This window comes from Melospiza melodia, chromosome 1 (genome assembly GCF_035770615.1).
Source record: "Melospiza melodia melodia isolate bMelMel2 chromosome 1, bMelMel2.pri, whole genome shotgun sequence".
In the NCBI taxonomy this organism is placed as follows: domain Eukaryota; kingdom Metazoa; phylum Chordata; class Aves; order Passeriformes; family Passerellidae; genus Melospiza; species Melospiza melodia.
In genome coordinates this window covers 103586888-103603359 of record NC_086194.1, presented here as the reverse complement: position 1 = coordinate 103603359, position 16472 = coordinate 103586888, and the positions used below count along the sequence as shown (strand labels likewise).

General features: G+C 53.9%; 1 protein-coding gene across 1 annotated transcript; it reads right to left on the bottom strand.

The window, feature by feature from the left end:
* Positions 1 to 2168: 2168 nt before the first annotated feature.
* Positions 2169 to 15412, bottom strand: LOC134421820 (myosin-6-like). Its single transcript, XM_063163143.1, is given in 37 exon segments — positions 2169 to 2301; positions 2394 to 2528; positions 3080 to 3175; positions 3604 to 3879; positions 3982 to 4107; positions 4312 to 4515; positions 4594 to 4902; positions 4984 to 5108; positions 5187 to 5352; positions 5428 to 5611; positions 5809 to 6005; positions 6413 to 6531; positions 6633 to 6759; positions 6849 to 7238; positions 7512 to 7602; positions 7679 to 7824; positions 7925 to 8101; positions 8335 to 8577; positions 8666 to 8794; positions 8903 to 9029; positions 9119 to 9255; positions 9454 to 9577; positions 9665 to 9954; positions 10092 to 10165; positions 10270 to 10579; positions 10718 to 10888; positions 11076 to 11344; positions 11430 to 11568; positions 12223 to 12326; positions 12469 to 12567; positions 13065 to 13128; positions 13251 to 13363; positions 13421 to 13533; positions 13630 to 13657; positions 13826 to 13982; positions 14565 to 14708; positions 15212 to 15412. Coding segments are annotated over 37 exon segments (5925 nt in total). The 3' UTR covers positions 2169 to 2280.
* Positions 15413 to 16472: the final 1060 nt, after the last annotated feature.

Here is a 16472-nt window from a genome sequence, read left to right as displayed (position 1 = left end):
GGCGCGTTGCTCACCACCGCCAGCAGCAGCCGGAGCGCAGAGCAGAGTGGGGGCCGCTCCCGGCTCGGGAAGCGGCGGGAGCTGTGCCAAGACGCCTTCCTCCCAAAGAGGGAAAAACGCTCTCCCACTGTGACCGCCCGCCCGGACCTTGCCCCTACTGAGAAACTCCCTCCCAGCTGAAAGGAGGACAAAATCCATCCTTTATTGCACGGCATTTACCAGTCTGTACTATTTAATTTTTGCCTTCTGGCCCGTCCATATACTGAAAGCCTGCTGGAACCCTTTTGGGTCCTTGAAATATCCTGCTCTGAGATTTTCTTTGTGTTCCTGGAGCTGGCAAGCCACTTTATCCACCAGTGCTGCTTCTTCATCTTTCCATGTCTGGGACCTGGAGAACATGGAAGGATGATGGGATATAGTGGGAGAATGTGGAGGGATGGAGGGACGTGAAGAAAGTGCTGGGGTGATGGAACATGGAGCATATAGTGAGACGTAGAGGAGATGAGGGCCATAGGGATGGTGGAATGGGGGCATGATGAGTCGTGAAGATGTTGGGATGTGGAGAGGATGGACAGATAGTGGCACATAGAGATTGTGGGATGTGTAGGGACATAGAGGAAATGGAGTGGTAGAGAGCATATAGGGATGGTGGGATATGATGGGACAATGGCCCAAGGAGGAAATGGAGGGACAGTGAGAAATGGAGGATAACAAGTTGGAGGAGACAGGGCTGTTGGGCCAAGGGATGGTGGAATGATCAATGGAGAGGCCAGACAGCTGAAAGCATTTGGGACAGAAGGACAGTGGAAGACAGGGGAAATGGAACATGGTGAGCAGTGGGACAGAGCAGTTGGTGGCTAGGGGAACACTGAGGCCAGAAGCAGCACAAGCTGCAAGCTCGGGAACCAGAAGGTCCCTGAAGGGCTCACCCAGGCTCTCTGCTACATGTGGGGGTACCAGATGCTGCCCCCCACCTCCTGGGGACCCTCCCTTTCTCAGTCCCATATGTGCCCCCAGGCACATCTCTTCCCACACACAGACATGGATTGGTGTGAGGCAGGTTGAGATACCCAGTGAGGCAGTTTGAGGTTGAGGTACACCCCATGGGTGAAATCATATTGCATGTGGGGTGGGCTGCAACATCCTGTGGGGTGCACCAGCTCCACATGGGTTGGCAGTCCAGAAAATTTTTAGGGTTGGAAGGAACCTCAGAAGATCATCCAGTCCAACCCCTCTGCCAAGGCAGAGTGACCTAGGGAATTTACACAGGAACATGTCCAGTTGAGTTTTGAATGTCTGCAGACAGGGAGACTCCACAGTCTCCCTGGGCAGCCTGTTCCTGTGCTCTGCCACCCTCAATGTAAAGAAGTTCTTCTTCAGGTTGAGGTGGAACTTCTTGTGTTTTAGTTTATGGCCATTGCTTCTTGTCCTGTCTCTGAGCACCACTGAAAAGTCTGGCACTATCCTCTGGACACCCACCTTTGACATGCATTAATGAGATCCCATCTGAGTTTTCTCTAGACTTAGGCCCAGCTCCCGCAGTCTCTTTCCCTGGGGAGATGCTCCGGATCCCAGATCATCTTCATGGCCTCCTTCATGGCATCTTACTGGACTCTCTCCAGTAACTCCCTGTCTTTCTTGTGCTGAGTAGCCCAGAACTGGAACCACAGCAGATGTGGCCTCACTATGACTGAATAGAGGGGCAGGATCATCTCCTTTGACCCTCTGGTCACACACTTCCCAATGCACTCTGGGCACTATGGGCCCTCCTGGCCCCAAGGACACACTGCCATCTCATAGTCAACTTGTTATCCACCAAGACTCCCAGGTCCTTCTCCACAGAGGTGGTATCTCATCTGATTCAGCAGTGCCCTCATATTTTCTCTAATCTTTCTTTTGCTGCTGATATACCTGTAAAAGCCCTTCTTGTTGTCCTTGTTATCCCTTGCCAGATTGAATTCCAAGGTGACTTTGGCCTTCCTTGCTGCATCCCTGAATGCTCTGACAATGCTCTCATGTGGCCTGTCCCTTTTTCCACATCCCATAAATTTTTTCTTCATAAATTTCAGATTTACTAGAAACTTCTATAGGCTCCATCCATATTACAGGTGCCATACAATGGGATAACCCCACCCTCCCCACACAAATCCAACCCCACACAAACGGCTGCTCTATGGTTTTTATTGGCTTTCCAAGCTTGGGGGCTAGGGGGAATTGGGCACTTGGAAGTCTAAATGGGACAGCTGCAAGTTCAGGTGGGATACTTGGAGATCCGGATCTTCACTCTTCATTGAGTCCCTTCTGAGGGAGGAGAAAAAGGGGCTGTTGTCGGGCAGCCATGGGGCAGCCATGGGGCAGCCATGAGGCAGCTGTAGGGCAGGGCAAAGTCCCACCTTGGCTCCAATGTCGCGGCTCTTGGCCCGCAGCTTGTTGACCTGGGACTCGGCGATGTCGGCACGCTCCTCTGCCTCATCCAGCTCGTGCTGCGCCTTGCGGAACTTGGCCAGGTTGGTGTTGGCCTGTTCCTCCTGAGGGTGCAGGCACACCAGTGAGGCTCCCACACAGCTCTGTCTGGCCTCCTGCCACCCCCTCTGCCCCCCATACACCTGACTTTTTTCTTGCTCCATCTGACCCCAGCAGAAACACCTGTTTCTTCAGACATTCCATTTTTTAACCACCCAACCATCTATTCAATGATCCATGCATCCATCCATCCATCCATCCATCCATCCATCCATCCATCCATCCATCCATTTAATCTTCCACCCACATAAACTTCAAGCCAGCCTTCCTTCCTTCCTTCCTCCCTTCCTTCTTTCCTTCCTTCCTTCCGCCACTTCCGCCACTTCCGCCACTTCCGCCACTTCCGCCACTTCCTTCTACCACTTCCTTCCTTCCCACATCCAACCATGATCTCTCAATCCCATCACCAACTCTCTCTCCTCACCCCCTAATACCCCACCCCTTGACCACCTCATCTCAAGGTCTCCTGCTACTCCCCACTCCTGTCCCACACCCTAAACCCACACTGTCCCCTCTGGGGCAGGGGTGGTCCCACGGCTGCCTGCCCAGTGCTCACCGCCTCCTCTGCCTGTCGCTTGTAGGCCTTGACCTTCAGCTGGAGCTTGTCCACGAGGTCTTGGAGCCGGATCATATTTTTACGGTCTTCCTCTGTCTGTGGGGTGAGACACACATGGATCATGCCCTGACCCTCCCTGCGCTTGGAATCACCACCCAAGGACGAGGGTCATGTAATGATGTTCTGGGGGATTGGAGCCTCCCTAGATCTGTGGGTGGCCTCAGCTGTGGGAGCAGGAGGTGAGATGTCTTCATTCCCTTGATGAGGTCAGGGGATGGATCATGGAAAGACCCCATGGATCCTGGGATGCTGAGAGATGACCTGGGTGGCTCATAACGCAGACAATATTCTGGATCCCACTGCAGTATCAGACATACATGCAGTGAGAGGTCGAATATCAACTCTAGACAGCCTGTGTCTCTCTGGCCAGCAGGTCAGCCATGTTTGAAGTCATGTACAGCATGAGATATGAGGCCCTATGGCAAAGGGGCAGGAATTGATCTGGGCCAGCCCAGGAGCCTCACCTGGTAGCTGAGTTCCTTGACACGACGCTCGGACTTGCGGAGACCCTTAATGCTCTCAGCATTGCGCTTCTGCTCAGCCTCCAGCTCATTCTCCAGCTCCCGCACACGAGCCTCCAGCTTCTGCAGCTGCTTCTTGCCCCCTTTCAGGGCCAGCTGCTCAGCCTCATCCAGCCTCATCTGCAGGTCCTTGATGGTCTGCTCCATGTTCTTCTTCATCCGCTCCAGATGGGCACTGGTGTCCTGCTCCTTCTTCAGCTCCTCTGCCATCATGGCCGCCTGCCCAAGGAGAGAAGCAAGCAGAGAAGGAGGACCAAAGCATGCTCTCCATCACCCTCCAGAGGAAGGTGTCCTAGATGTTGGTCCCACCATGGCACTCACATCAGTGATGGCTTTCTTGGCCTTCTCCTCAGCATTCCTGCACTCCTGGATGGCCTCTTCCACCTCTGTCTGCAGCTGGGAGATGTCAGCCTCCATCTTCTTCTTCTGGTTGATGAGGCTGGTGTTCTGGAGTTAGAGGACAGGATCTCAGGAGGTATCTCTTGACCGGCTGGCCCATCCTTGTTCAATCCCCCAGTACTTAATGACCCCCAACTCCCTTCCAACTCTGCCGGCTGAAAGGATCTGGAGATCTTGGTAACTCAACCCACTAGAAGCCCACATCCATTGGATGGAGGTGACCTCTGTCCTTGAAGGTATGTGATGTCTCACCTGTGAGTGGAGAAGCTGGACCCTCTCACTGGCCTCAATCAGCTCCTGCTCAGCCAACTTACGGGCCCTCTCAGTCTGTTCCACCACTGCCTGCATCTCCTCCAGCTCTGACTGGAGAAGGTTGTTTCTCCTCTCCACAATGGCAATATTCTCCTTCAGGTCTTCATTGGCTCTTACCACATCATCCAGCTGCAGTTGGGTGTCCTGTTGGGGTAAATAAAATGGACATAAGTCAACAGCTCAGAGTCCTAGGAAGACCTCCTTATAGCTGGGTAATCCCACCTTGAGGTGAGCCTGGGCTCCTTTCAGGTGGGACTGAGCTTCAGCAGCCACACGGTTGGCATGGCTGAGCTGAATCTCCATCTCATTGAGGTCACCCTCCATCTTCTTCTTCAGCCTCAGGGCCTCGTTGCGGCTCCGGGTCTCAGCATCCAGCGAGGTCTGCAGTGAGTCCACCACCCGCAGGTGGTTGCGCTTGGCCTGCTCCATCTCCTCATCCTTCTCAGCCAGCTTGCGCTCATAGTCTGCCTTGACCTGGTTGAACTCCAGTTGAGCCCTCAGGATCTTTCCCTCCTCATGTTCCAGAGAGGCCTGGTGGATACAAAGAGAAATTAGTGAGCAACAGAAAGGACTTGGACAACATGAGACTCATGGAGATGTGATTTGGCCCACCTCAGCCTCCTCCAGTGCAGCTTGGAGCTCCAGTTTCTCAGCATCCAGCTGCTTCCGGACCTTCTCCAGTTCATGGATGGTCTTGTGGCTGCCACCCAGTTGTTCCGTCAGGTCCGAGATCTCCTCTGCTCAGATAAGATCTCATCAGACTTGGTGGAAAGTGGTGGAGAAGAAGGTGGGCAGGGGGAGTTCCACAGTCTCACCTTGGAGGTTCTTGTTCTCCCTTTTGAAGGTTTCCAGGTGCTCAAGCGACTCCTCATAGGCATTCTTCAGCTTGAAGAGCTCAGTGCTGAGGGACCTGGCCTCTTTCTGCGATGCCTCCAGCTCCATCTGTGACTCTTCAAACTTCTGCTTCCACTCAGACAAGATCTGGAGCAAAGCTAGGGGTCACCCTCTAACCCTGTGCCTCCCGTCTGCTCCTGTCTCACCACTGTGTCCTTGTACCTTGTCAAAGTTTCTCTGCTTCTTGTCCAATGCAGCTGCTGCTGCATTTGATCGCTCTACATCTGCCATTAGGTCCTCAATCTCATTTTGCAGCCGGTGTTTGGTCTTCTCCAGGGAGGAACACTTGGCATTGACCGCCTCCACCGCCTCCTCAGCCTCCTGCAGCCGCTGGGCCAGCTTCTTCCTGATGTGGGAGAAAACCTGGCTGTGGTGACCCATGGACCAAGTGGGTTGGGTCACTTATTCTCCCTATTCATTGGCCAAGGATCTGGATTTCCACCATCTCTAGATCCCTATACCTTCTCCAGATTCTTCTACAGTGGAAGTATATGCACTCTTCCCTGCCTCATAGAGGTTTCCTTTCATGGGGAGATGACTCACTTGGCCTCCTCCAGTTCCTCAGTGCGCTGGATGGCATCTGTCTCATACTTGGTCCTCCACTGTGCCACCTCAGAGTTGGCCTTGGAGAGTGAGCGCTGGAGCTCAGCCTTGGCCTCTGTCTCCTCCTCATACTGCTCCCTCAGAAGGTCACAGTCATGCCGGGCTGACTGCAGGGCATGGGCCAGTGCATTCTTGGCCTGGGAGGGAGAGGCAAGGAGTAGGTGAACTTGACCTATGTGTATGTCCTCAAACTCAGTAAGCACTGGTATTTCTCAGCCAAACCTTCTCTAGATCATTCCAACCAAATTCAGCACATCTAGACCCAGAGCAATCTAAAGATGCTCTAGTGTGGCCCAGTTTTACTTCTCCTCGTCCAGTGCCACCCAACCACCCATAGACCAACCCAGCTGCTTCAGAACTGACCTGCTCAGCCCAACCTCTCAGCTGTTAGACCAATGCAACCCAACTCAACCACTCTTAGATGCAACCACCCCACTGAACTGGCCTGAACTTGAATTCCATTTGGTGCTACCACTATGAGGGTGAAGGGCACCTTGTCTTGTGGCCCTCTTGGTGACCCTATCAGCCATTCCACAAACCTCACCTTCATCTCCTCCTCCAGCTGCCTCTTCAAGTCCTCCATCTGCTGGGTGTATGACTGCTTGCCCCTAGTTAATTGAGAGACAAGGGCCTCCTTTTCCTCCAGCTGGCGGGACAGCTCTCCTGCAGAGGTAGGGCAGCTTTTCAAGGTGTAGCAAGGATTGAAGGTGTGGGGCAGGGGTGGAGGATGTGGAGTGAGGGGTATGATGGGTCAGGGTTCGCACCATTCTCAGTCTGGAGCTTGGCCCGTTGGGTGCTGGTGTCATTGAGGACTCGTTGTGTCTCCTCCAACTTGGCCCGGTGTTCAGCTGCCTGGTCCTCCATGGTGCGAGAGATCTTCTCCATGCCCACCTTGGAGGAGAAAAGTATGGAGAGAAGGAATGAAGAAGGAGAATGATGCCCATGGTGGAGACAGGATTTCCACCTTGGCCTCTTTCTACCTTGGCTTTTATGAGTTGCTCCATGTTGGAGCTGAGGTCATCCAGCTCCAGCTTGAGGTCGCTCTTCTCCTTCTCCAGCTTCTGTTTGACGCGCTGTAAGTTGTCGATCTGCTCGCTGAGCTCGGCCACACTGTCGGCGTGCTTCTTGCGCAGCGCAGCAGCCGTGGCCTCATGCTGCAGCGTGGCCTCCTCCAGGTCCCGCCGCATCTTCTGGAACTCTGCCTCCCGCTTCTTGTTGAGCTCGATCTGCACTGATGTGACACCACCCGCCTCCTCCAGCCGCTCGCTGATCTCCTCCAGCTCCCGTGACAGGTCTGAGCGCAGCTTCTCCACCTTGGCTCTTCCTGTCCGCTCTGCTTCCAGCTCCTCCTCCAGCTCCTCAATCCGTGCCTGTGCTCCAGTGATGGAACTGTTGTCAGCAGACTTGGCTCCACCCAAATCCTCCGTTCAACTCAACCAATTGAGCTGGAGACTTTTCAACCCAACTCACCCCAGTAAGCTGAAAATACTTCAGCTCATGCCAGACATTCTGAACATTCATCAACCAAATGAAACTCCTAAACTCAGCCTAACCAGATAGAGACTATAGAGACTCTTCATGTCAACCCAACCAGCCAGAGGGTCTCCAGTCCAGCCCAAATAAGCAGAGAATAGATCCCTCACCTGCAGCTCTTTCAGCTTCTTCTGGAGCTGCAGAGCCAGAGCCTGCTCATCCTCAACCTTGCTGTTCTGCTGGTTGATCTCAAACTCTTTCCTGCAAATGAAAGCAGTTAGCAGTGAGGTCCTTGCCCTTGCCCCAGTTTAGATTGAGGAAAGAGGTCCAGTTTTACTTCTTGAGCTTCTCCTCCAGCTGCTGCTTGTCATTCTCCAAGTCCATTATGTTCTCCTGGGTCAGCTTCAAGTCGCCTTCCAGCTTCCTTTTTGCCCGTTCCAGGTCCATCCGGACCTTCTTCTCCTGTTCCAAGGAGCCTTCAAGCTGTGTGGAAACATGGAAAAGGGGAGAACCTCAGTTTTCCATCATATCTGCCCTAGAAAATGCCTTAGCACTACTCATGGTAGGACCAGACCACACTCACATCATCCACTTGCTGTTCCATCTTGAGTTTGGCCTTTGTCAGGGTGTTGACTTTGTCCTCCTCTGCCTGCAGGTCATCCAGTGTCTGCTGGTGAGATTCTTGCAGGGCCTTCTTTTCCTTTGTTAGCTTTGCGATGGTTTCATCCAGCCCAGCCATCTCCTCTGTGAGGTTCTTGACCTGAAGGAGGAGAAACACTAGGCCTCCAGCTTAGTACCAGAGGTAGGGCAAAGCTGAGTGATGCTGCTGTTGTCCTTGGCCAATGAGGCAACTGCAGTGGTAGAGAACCCAAAGGATGTTGAGTCTTCATGTAGCCCAGATCAACTAGCCTTGGATCTCCTCAACTCCACACTACCAGGTTGTGTTGACCCAAATCCCCACAACTTAAGGTCAAGGCCTCTCTCCACCCTCACCTTGTTCTCAGTGGCATGTTTCTCCTTCTCCACCTTGGCCAGAGTCAGCTCTAGATCATCAATATCCTTCTTCAGCTCTGAACACTCATCCTCCAGCTTCCTCTTCCTAGCTGTCAGCTCGGCGTTCATCTCTTCCTCATCCTCCAGTCTCTCTGTAAGCTCCTTCACCTTGGCCTCCAGCTGGATCTTGTTCTTGATCAGCTGGTCACAGCGCTCCTCAGCATCATTCAGGTTGTCCTGCTCCTGTATTGGAGTGGTAGATGAAGTAGGGTGGCCCTGGAGGGCTGCTGGTCACCCCCCTGGCATGGTTTTTTGGGGCAGTCTCACTTACGGCCTGCACTTGGAGCTGAAGGTCATTCTTCTCCTGCAGCATGGAGACCATCTTTTCTTCCAGCTCCTTGCGCCGGGTCTCCGACTTCTCCAGGGCCTCCTTCAGCCGCCCAAACTCTTCCTTCATGTTCTAAAGCAAAGCCCAGGAGACCAGTAGCCACATCCAATCCCCTCTATCCATCAACCCCACCCAATCCATTTTGGATCCCAATCTGCCTGCCTCATCACCTCCTCCCACCTGCATCTCCTTTTCTGTCTCAGCACTCTTCAACAAGGGCTTGATCTTGAAGTAGAGCTTCATCCAAGGCCAGTTCTTCACCCCCATGAAGGCCCTGATGTTCCACTGGATCACCAGCAGTGAGTCCCTAGAATGGTAAGACAGATGTCACTACACCACCAATCTGGTGACCCACCAGATATTCCTTCTCTAGGAGAAAGACCCCTCCCCTCTCACCGGCGCTCCAGGATCTTCTTGAACTCAATGCGCATGAGCTGTCCTCGGGCCTGAGCCTGGATGCGGGTGATGATGCGGGAGAGCCGCTCGTCCCGCATCTCCTCCAGCAGTCCCAGCAGCCCAGCCTTGAAGAAGACCTGAAGGACGAAGGAGGCAAGCAAGAGGGTGAATTGGTTGGGAAGAGTTCATGGACAGATGGATGGGTTGATGGGTTGTTGGGAGAATGAAGCGATGGATGGTGAGGTGGATAGGCAGGTGGACACATCAGTGGTGAGACCATGGGGTCCACATGACCCCATGGGTGGTAGGACCATGGAGACACCATGTGCCCTCACCTTGGTGTGTCCAAATTTGTACTGGTTGTGGTCAATGTCAATGGATCCCAGGAGTTTCTCAGCGCCCTTACGACTGTCAATGAACTGCCCCTCAGGGATGGCAGCAGGGTTCAGGATGCGGTACCTGGTGACCAAAGAGGACATGAAAACCCTGAAGTCAGCCCCAGTCGGGTTGTCCACCCCATCCCCACATTTTCTCCTCTGTGCCTACCGCTGTCGGAAGTCCCCATAGAGGATGCGATTGGGGAAGCCCTTGCGGCAGATGCGGATGCCCTCTAGCACCCCGTTGCAGCGCAGCTGGTGCATTACCAGGGGATTGTCCATCACACCTGGCAGTGGGTCAGAGGGGTGGTGTCAGCCACAAGCCACACCTACCACCCTTCTCCCTGCCCTCAGCCCTGCCCTTTGCTCACCCGGCTCCTTCCGCTCATTGGGGATGATGCAGCGGACAAAGTGAGGGTGGGTGGTCTTGAGGTTGGCCATCAGCTTGTTGAGGTTCTCCTGTTGAGGGAGGGAGGAGAGAAGAAGCTGACTAATGAGAGAGAAAGAGAGGGTCTGTGGGACTGAAGGGGTCTTTCACTACTCAGGAGATTGTCCTCCCATTGCCCCAAACCGGGTCCACTATGTAGGTCACTCACCCGATGCAGTGCTGAGACGGTCTGAAAGGAGGAACCTTTCTTCTTGGCTCCTTTCCCCTTCCCTCCATCACCACCTAGAGAGAAGGGGGATAGGGTAACACAGGAAAGAGGGTGACTAGTAGACAGTAGTCCTCTCCATCAACTCATTGCTCCATCACCCCATCATCCATTCACCCACCAGCATCTGCCCCAGCGTAGTTGGAGAAGAGGTTGGCCAAGAGCTTCAGGGCTGATTTCTGGTAGAGCCCCACCACTGTCTCATTGAGAGGGTCCTTGTTCTTCTCCAGCCACCCAATAATGTTGTAATCCACTGTGCCAGCATAGTGGACAAGAGAGAAATGGGCTTCTGGCTTCCCCTTGACATTGCGTGGCTTCCCAAAGTTGGCAGACTTGCCCAGGTGATTATCAAAGAGCTTGGCCTTGAAGGTCATGTCTGAGGCTTTGGGAAACATGCACTCCTCCTCCAGGATGGACATGATCCCCATGGGCTAGGAAGAAAAGTAGTGGTGGAGGACACCAAGCACAACCCAGCTGATCAACTTTGGGGCCCCTGGCAGGCTCCAGCTGAAAGGGCCCTTCCCCCCGAAGTCCTTTTAGCCCCCATGAGACCCTGGGGGAGGTGGTACCTTCTCAATGAGGTCAATGCAGGCCTGGAGGTCCATGCCAAAGTCAATGAACTCCCACTCAATGCCCTCCTTCTTGTATTCCTCTTGCTCCAGCACAAACATGTGGTGGTTGAAAAACTGCTGCAGCTTCTCGTTGGTGAAGTTGATGCAGAGCTGCTCAAAGCTGTTGAACTGGGGAAGGAGAGAGAAGATGAGGTGAACTGGCATTCAATAGAATGCTTGATGAGATCCATAGGTGAACCTGAGCCCCAACTGGGTCAAAAGAATGCCCAGTAGTATCAATGAAGTCAACTCAACACCCAAGAGGATCAACACAACCCCAAGAGGACAAATACCCTGCCACCCCCTCAGTCCTCACATCAAAGATCTCAAATCCAGCGATGTCTAGCACACCAATGAAGTACTGCCTTGGCTGCTTGGTGTCCAGGGAGTTGTTGATCCTCACCACCATCCAGTTAAACATCTTCTCATATACAGCCTTGGCCAAGGCTCCAATGGAGTAGTACACCTGCTGGACATTCTGCCCCTTGGTGACATATTCATTGCCCACCTTCACCCGTGGGTGACACAACCCCTTGAGAAGATCAGCCGAGTTCAGCCCCATCAAGTAGGCTGACTTGTCAGCATCTGCAGAGCATCAAGAAAAAAACGTGCTGTCAGATTCCACCTAACCTGGTGACCCCAAGACCTATGTCATTCCGTACCCACTCACCTTCAGTACCATCTGGTTCTGCCTGCTCTTCCCGTTGCTTCTGCTTGAACTTCATGTTGCCAAAGTGCATGATGGCACCTGTCAGCTTGTAGACACCAGCCTTCTCCTCAGCTGTGAAGCCCAGGACATCAAAAGCGCTCTGGGTGATAGGGAGAGGGCCTTGCCACCAGCTGTGGTCGTGGCCCTCTGCTGGCCACCATTTGTGTCTCTCTGCCCTTCTAGCTCATCAACTCCTCTGTCCATCTGCAGACTCATCCACCCATGGACTCTCCCATTATGGATTCACCCATCCGTACATCCATGTGAGGACTCATGAATGCATGGATCTAGCTGTCCATCCATTCATGGATACATCTATCCATCTATCCGAGGACTACATTCATCCATTTACCTATCCATGGATTCTTCTAACCATTCATCCATCCATAGACTCATCCATTTATGGATTCATCCATCCATGGACTGATCCATTCACCATTAACTTCATCCATGCATCCATGGACTCATCTATCTGTTTAAGGACTTGTTCATCCACGGACACATCTGTTCACCTAAGTACTCCCCCACCTAAGTACTGTTTTTATCTCCATCCAAAACCTCCTCCACTCCCTGCCTTCTGTCCTACCTTCTATCCCTCACCCCACATCATCCCACTCCACCAACCTACCATCTTCCACCCTTCCTATCCTTCACCTCTCATCCCTATGTTCCTCCTCTCCTCCACCTATCCATCTTCTACTATCTCAACCATCCACCTTCACGGGGATGTCCACCTGCCCACTCCATCACTTACGTCAGTTGCCAACAGCTCTTCAGAGTCATCAATGGAGGCCACAGTCACCTCTCCTTGGGAGACATAACTGTAGTCATAGGGGTTGTTCGTGATGAGAAGCATCTCTGTTCCGTGGGGCCAGGATAGAGAGAAAAACTGAGCATTTGCACTGGCTAAACAGCCCCAAATCATCCTCAATTGCCCCAGGAAGGAGTGGAGAATTGGAGAAGAGGAGGTAGAAGACTCAAGGCCAAGCATCCTACTCACCCAGCAGCTCTGGCTTCTTGTTGGAAAGGATCTGGTAAAAGATGTGGTAGTTCCTCTCAGCCTTCAGCTGGAAGATAACACGGGACTTCTCCAGGAGGTCTGAGGTGGATATGGAGAGAAGGAGGATGGAGGTTGCGGTGAGGAGATGGATTGAGATGTGGAGAGATGGATGGTGGGATGAGGAGATGGAGGGAAGAAGAGAGGAAAATGAAAGGTCAGATGGACAGTGGGATGAGATGATGAATCCATCAACCATGAAGACAGATGAAGGGATGGACATGGATGAAGGGGAGGCAGGCAAGGAGGGAGGGAGGGAGGTAGACACAAGGAGATGGAGGAACAAAGAATTGGAGGTGGAGGGTCAGGTCAATGGTGGGATAAGGAAATGGAGATGAAGAGGTGACTGAATGAAGGGAAGAAGGGAGATATGTGTGGATGAATGTAGCTCCTAGGTGGATGGATGAAGTTCATGGGTGGATGGAGGAGTCCATACATGGACGAGTCCTAGGATGGATGAATAAATCCATGAATAGATAAGTCCATGGATGGATAATGGACTACAAGACAGCCTCTCACTGGGCTCTCAACCCACTCACAGGTCTCAATGTCAGCCGATGCCAACTTCCCGGTGGCCCCAAAATGGATCCGGATGAACTTTCCCTGGGAAAGCAGTAGCAGGAGGTGGAAGTGGCTGCCTTCATGCAGCAGATCCCACACCATAGATCCTGTCCCACAAAATGTCCCACAGACCCTTCCTCATACAACCCACCCCCAGCACTCACAAATCGGGAGGAGTTGTCGTTGCGGAGGGTCTTGGCATTGCCGAAGGCCTCCAAGGCAGGGTTGGCCTGGATGATCTGGTCCTCCAGGGTGCCCTGCATGGGGTGGGACAATGCTGGGTGTGGATACCACTGGGGTACACTCTCTGCCAAGGGTACATGGACTCAGGAACTCACCTTGCTGCTATTGGTCACCTCCTTCTTGCGGTCGCCAATGGCAGCAATGCTGGCAAAGTATTGGATGACCCTCTTGGTGTTGACTGTCTTCCCCGCCCCGGATTCTCCGCTGGGGGAGCAACAGTAAGATATTGGATAACATCCTGATGGGTCCTTCATCCCACCCCACTGCTCTGGGGCAGGGCTGGGCAAAGCGGGGCCTTACGTGATGAGGATGGACTGGTTCTCTCGGTCTGCCAAGAAAAAAGAAGAGTCAGGTGGGATGAAGCTGGGAAACATACTTGGGGTCTTAGGGTTGAGGCTGATATCCTCCATCCTCCCAGGTGAGAACCAGTTCTAAGTCAGGAGCCATTTATTGGAGTGGGGTCTTCTAGTTTGAGGTCTTCACAGGACATCCTTACCTGTCAGCATGTTCTGGTAGGCATTGTCAGAGATGGAGAAGATGTGGGGTGGAGCTTCACTCCGCTTCTTTCCCCGGTAGGCAGCCACCACCTCGGCATTGTAGACAGGCAACCACTTGTAGGGGTTGACAGTCACACAGAAGAGCCCCGAGTAGGTCTGAAGAAAACGGCAGGCAGGTCAGAGCCAGGAGGTGCCAGCCCACCAGGTGGGGACATCCTAGGTCTAGGTGGCCCACAGGATGTGGTGACGGAATGTCCTGATCTTGTCTGAAAAGGGTCTGGAGAAGGGACATCTTGGGTCTGGGTAGCCACAACATGCAGAGGGCTGGGACACAGATGGGACACCTCTTGTCAGGGGCCCAAGGGATCTGGGGATGGAACATATTATGTCTTATGAGGGAGCTATTGAAGTGACATCTTGGATCTGGGTGGCCACAGGGGTCAGGTGATGCAACACCTGAGGTCTTGGTGGCTGAGGCAGTCTAGAAATGGGATTATTTTTTGTCTGGGTGGCCCAAGGGGGCTGGAGAAAGAGCCACCACATTCTAAGTGTCCCAAAGTCCATGAAAAAGCCACACCAGGTTTTAGGCTGCCCATAGATTCTCTGGAAGCCCCATCTGTACTAGGTATCCCAAGAACTTTAGGGAAGGGTCTCTAGTTTCCATCCATCTACCCCATAGGCTGAGGGGAAGGCCTCGCCTACTTCCCTGGTGCTCCAGGGGCTTGTGGGAAGGCTCACATAGATCAGCCAAGAGGCGTAGCGCTCCTTGAGGTTGTAAAGGACAGCAGGCTCATGGAGGAAGGTCAGCATCGCCATGTCCTCGATCTTGTCAAATTTGGGGGGGTTCTGCTGGTGAATGTCAGCTTCCTTCACCGTCACGGTCTGGGGGAATGGAGAGACATGGGGCTGGGGGTTGGGAGATGTCCATGCCTTGGTGTGTAGGGGTGCTCCATCGGTAGGATTCCTTAATGGGTTGAGAGGGGTCCCTCTCCTAAGGTTTGGAGGGTACCCCCCATCGGTTGTGAGACTTCAATGGGTCAGGGCTCCCACCACTATCAGCCTGGTTTCCCCCTCCTCCGTTTGCTCTCCCCCAAACCTTCAACCCCCCTCCCTCCTTTAACTCCTCCCCCATTAATTTCATCCCATTAATTCCTCCCTCGTTAACCCTTCACCCCCCTACTTCCCACTAACTCCTCATACCCTATGATGCCCAACCCCCTCGGTTTTTCCCTGCACCTGTCACCCCCTATCCCCTATGCCCCCACCTGCCATCAACCCTTGCCATCCTTATCCCATCCCTCCATTACCCTCTCACCCCCATTAACCCTTTGCCCCACATGGCCCCTTGCCCCCCTCCCCTCACCCCCCATCCCCCAGCTGCCCACCTCTCCCAGCTCAGTCTGCACGGTGGCCTCCCCTCCCTGCCGCCCCGTCACCCGGCCCCGCACGAACTCCTCCCGGGGGTGTGGGACGAAGCACTCGCTGCGCGGGTCGAAGGGTCTGGTCTGCGCTGCCAGCCGCTCCCGCTCCCCGGGCCGCAGGAACGGCGCTGCCGCCCCCAGCGCTGCCAGCACCGCGTCCGCCATCCTGCCCCGCACAGACACGGACCCTGCATCACCCGAGGGCTGCCAGCCCGTGGCCACAGCGTCCTGCCCCCTGTTCCATGGCCCCACACAGCCCCACTGGCCAGAGCCCATTGCCGTGCATGGGCCCCCTTAGCCATGCCCAGACCCCTACGGCAGACCCCAGAGCCAGACACAGAGCTTTGCAGCTGTGCACAGCCCCATGCATGGGTCCCTACAGATGTGCAGGGAGCCCTGTAGCCCTCTGCACGCCCACGTAGTCATGCACTGCCCCCTGCACAGACTCCTGCAGTGATTCAGGGACTCCCTATAACAATTAAAGGGACCCATTTAACCATTAAAGGACGCCTAATGGTGATGCACAGGACTTCATAGGTGAGTATGGCCCCACGCACAGAATCCTGTAGCCATTCATGACCTCATGTATGGAGCCCTACACACTGCACAGACCCCCTGTAGCTGTGGGCAGACCCCTATAATCATGCAGGGACCCCCGTCCCATGCACAGCCCCATGCACAGACTCCTGTACTGATGCAGGCACCCCCACAACCCTGGAATGGTGCATGGCCCCCTGCAGCACAAAGACCCCTATAGCCACACACAGACCCCCATAATGATTCAGGCATCCCTACAGTGATGCACAGAGACCCATAGCAGTGCAGGGACCCCTATAACAATGCAGGGAACCTTAGAGTCCTGCCCAGCCCCACACGCAGACCCCCACAGCAAAATATGGATCCCCTGTAGTGATGTGCAGACCCTTTAGCGACACACACACCCTATAGCAGCATGGCCCCACCACTCCCCCCACCCAAAGCACCCATCCCCATGCTGCCCCACAGCATCACCCTCACCTGGAGTCTGTGGATCTAGCAGGTAAGATGAAGGAAGCTGAAAGAACATGGAGAGGGTGAGTAGGGCTACATCCCTTGCCCCCTATAGACCCTCTTTGCCCCATAGACCCCTTTATGCCCCATAGATCACTTTGCCACATACACCCCATAGCCCTGCTGGTGCCACATAGACCCCCTGGGTGCCCCACAGACCATCGGTATCCCCTAG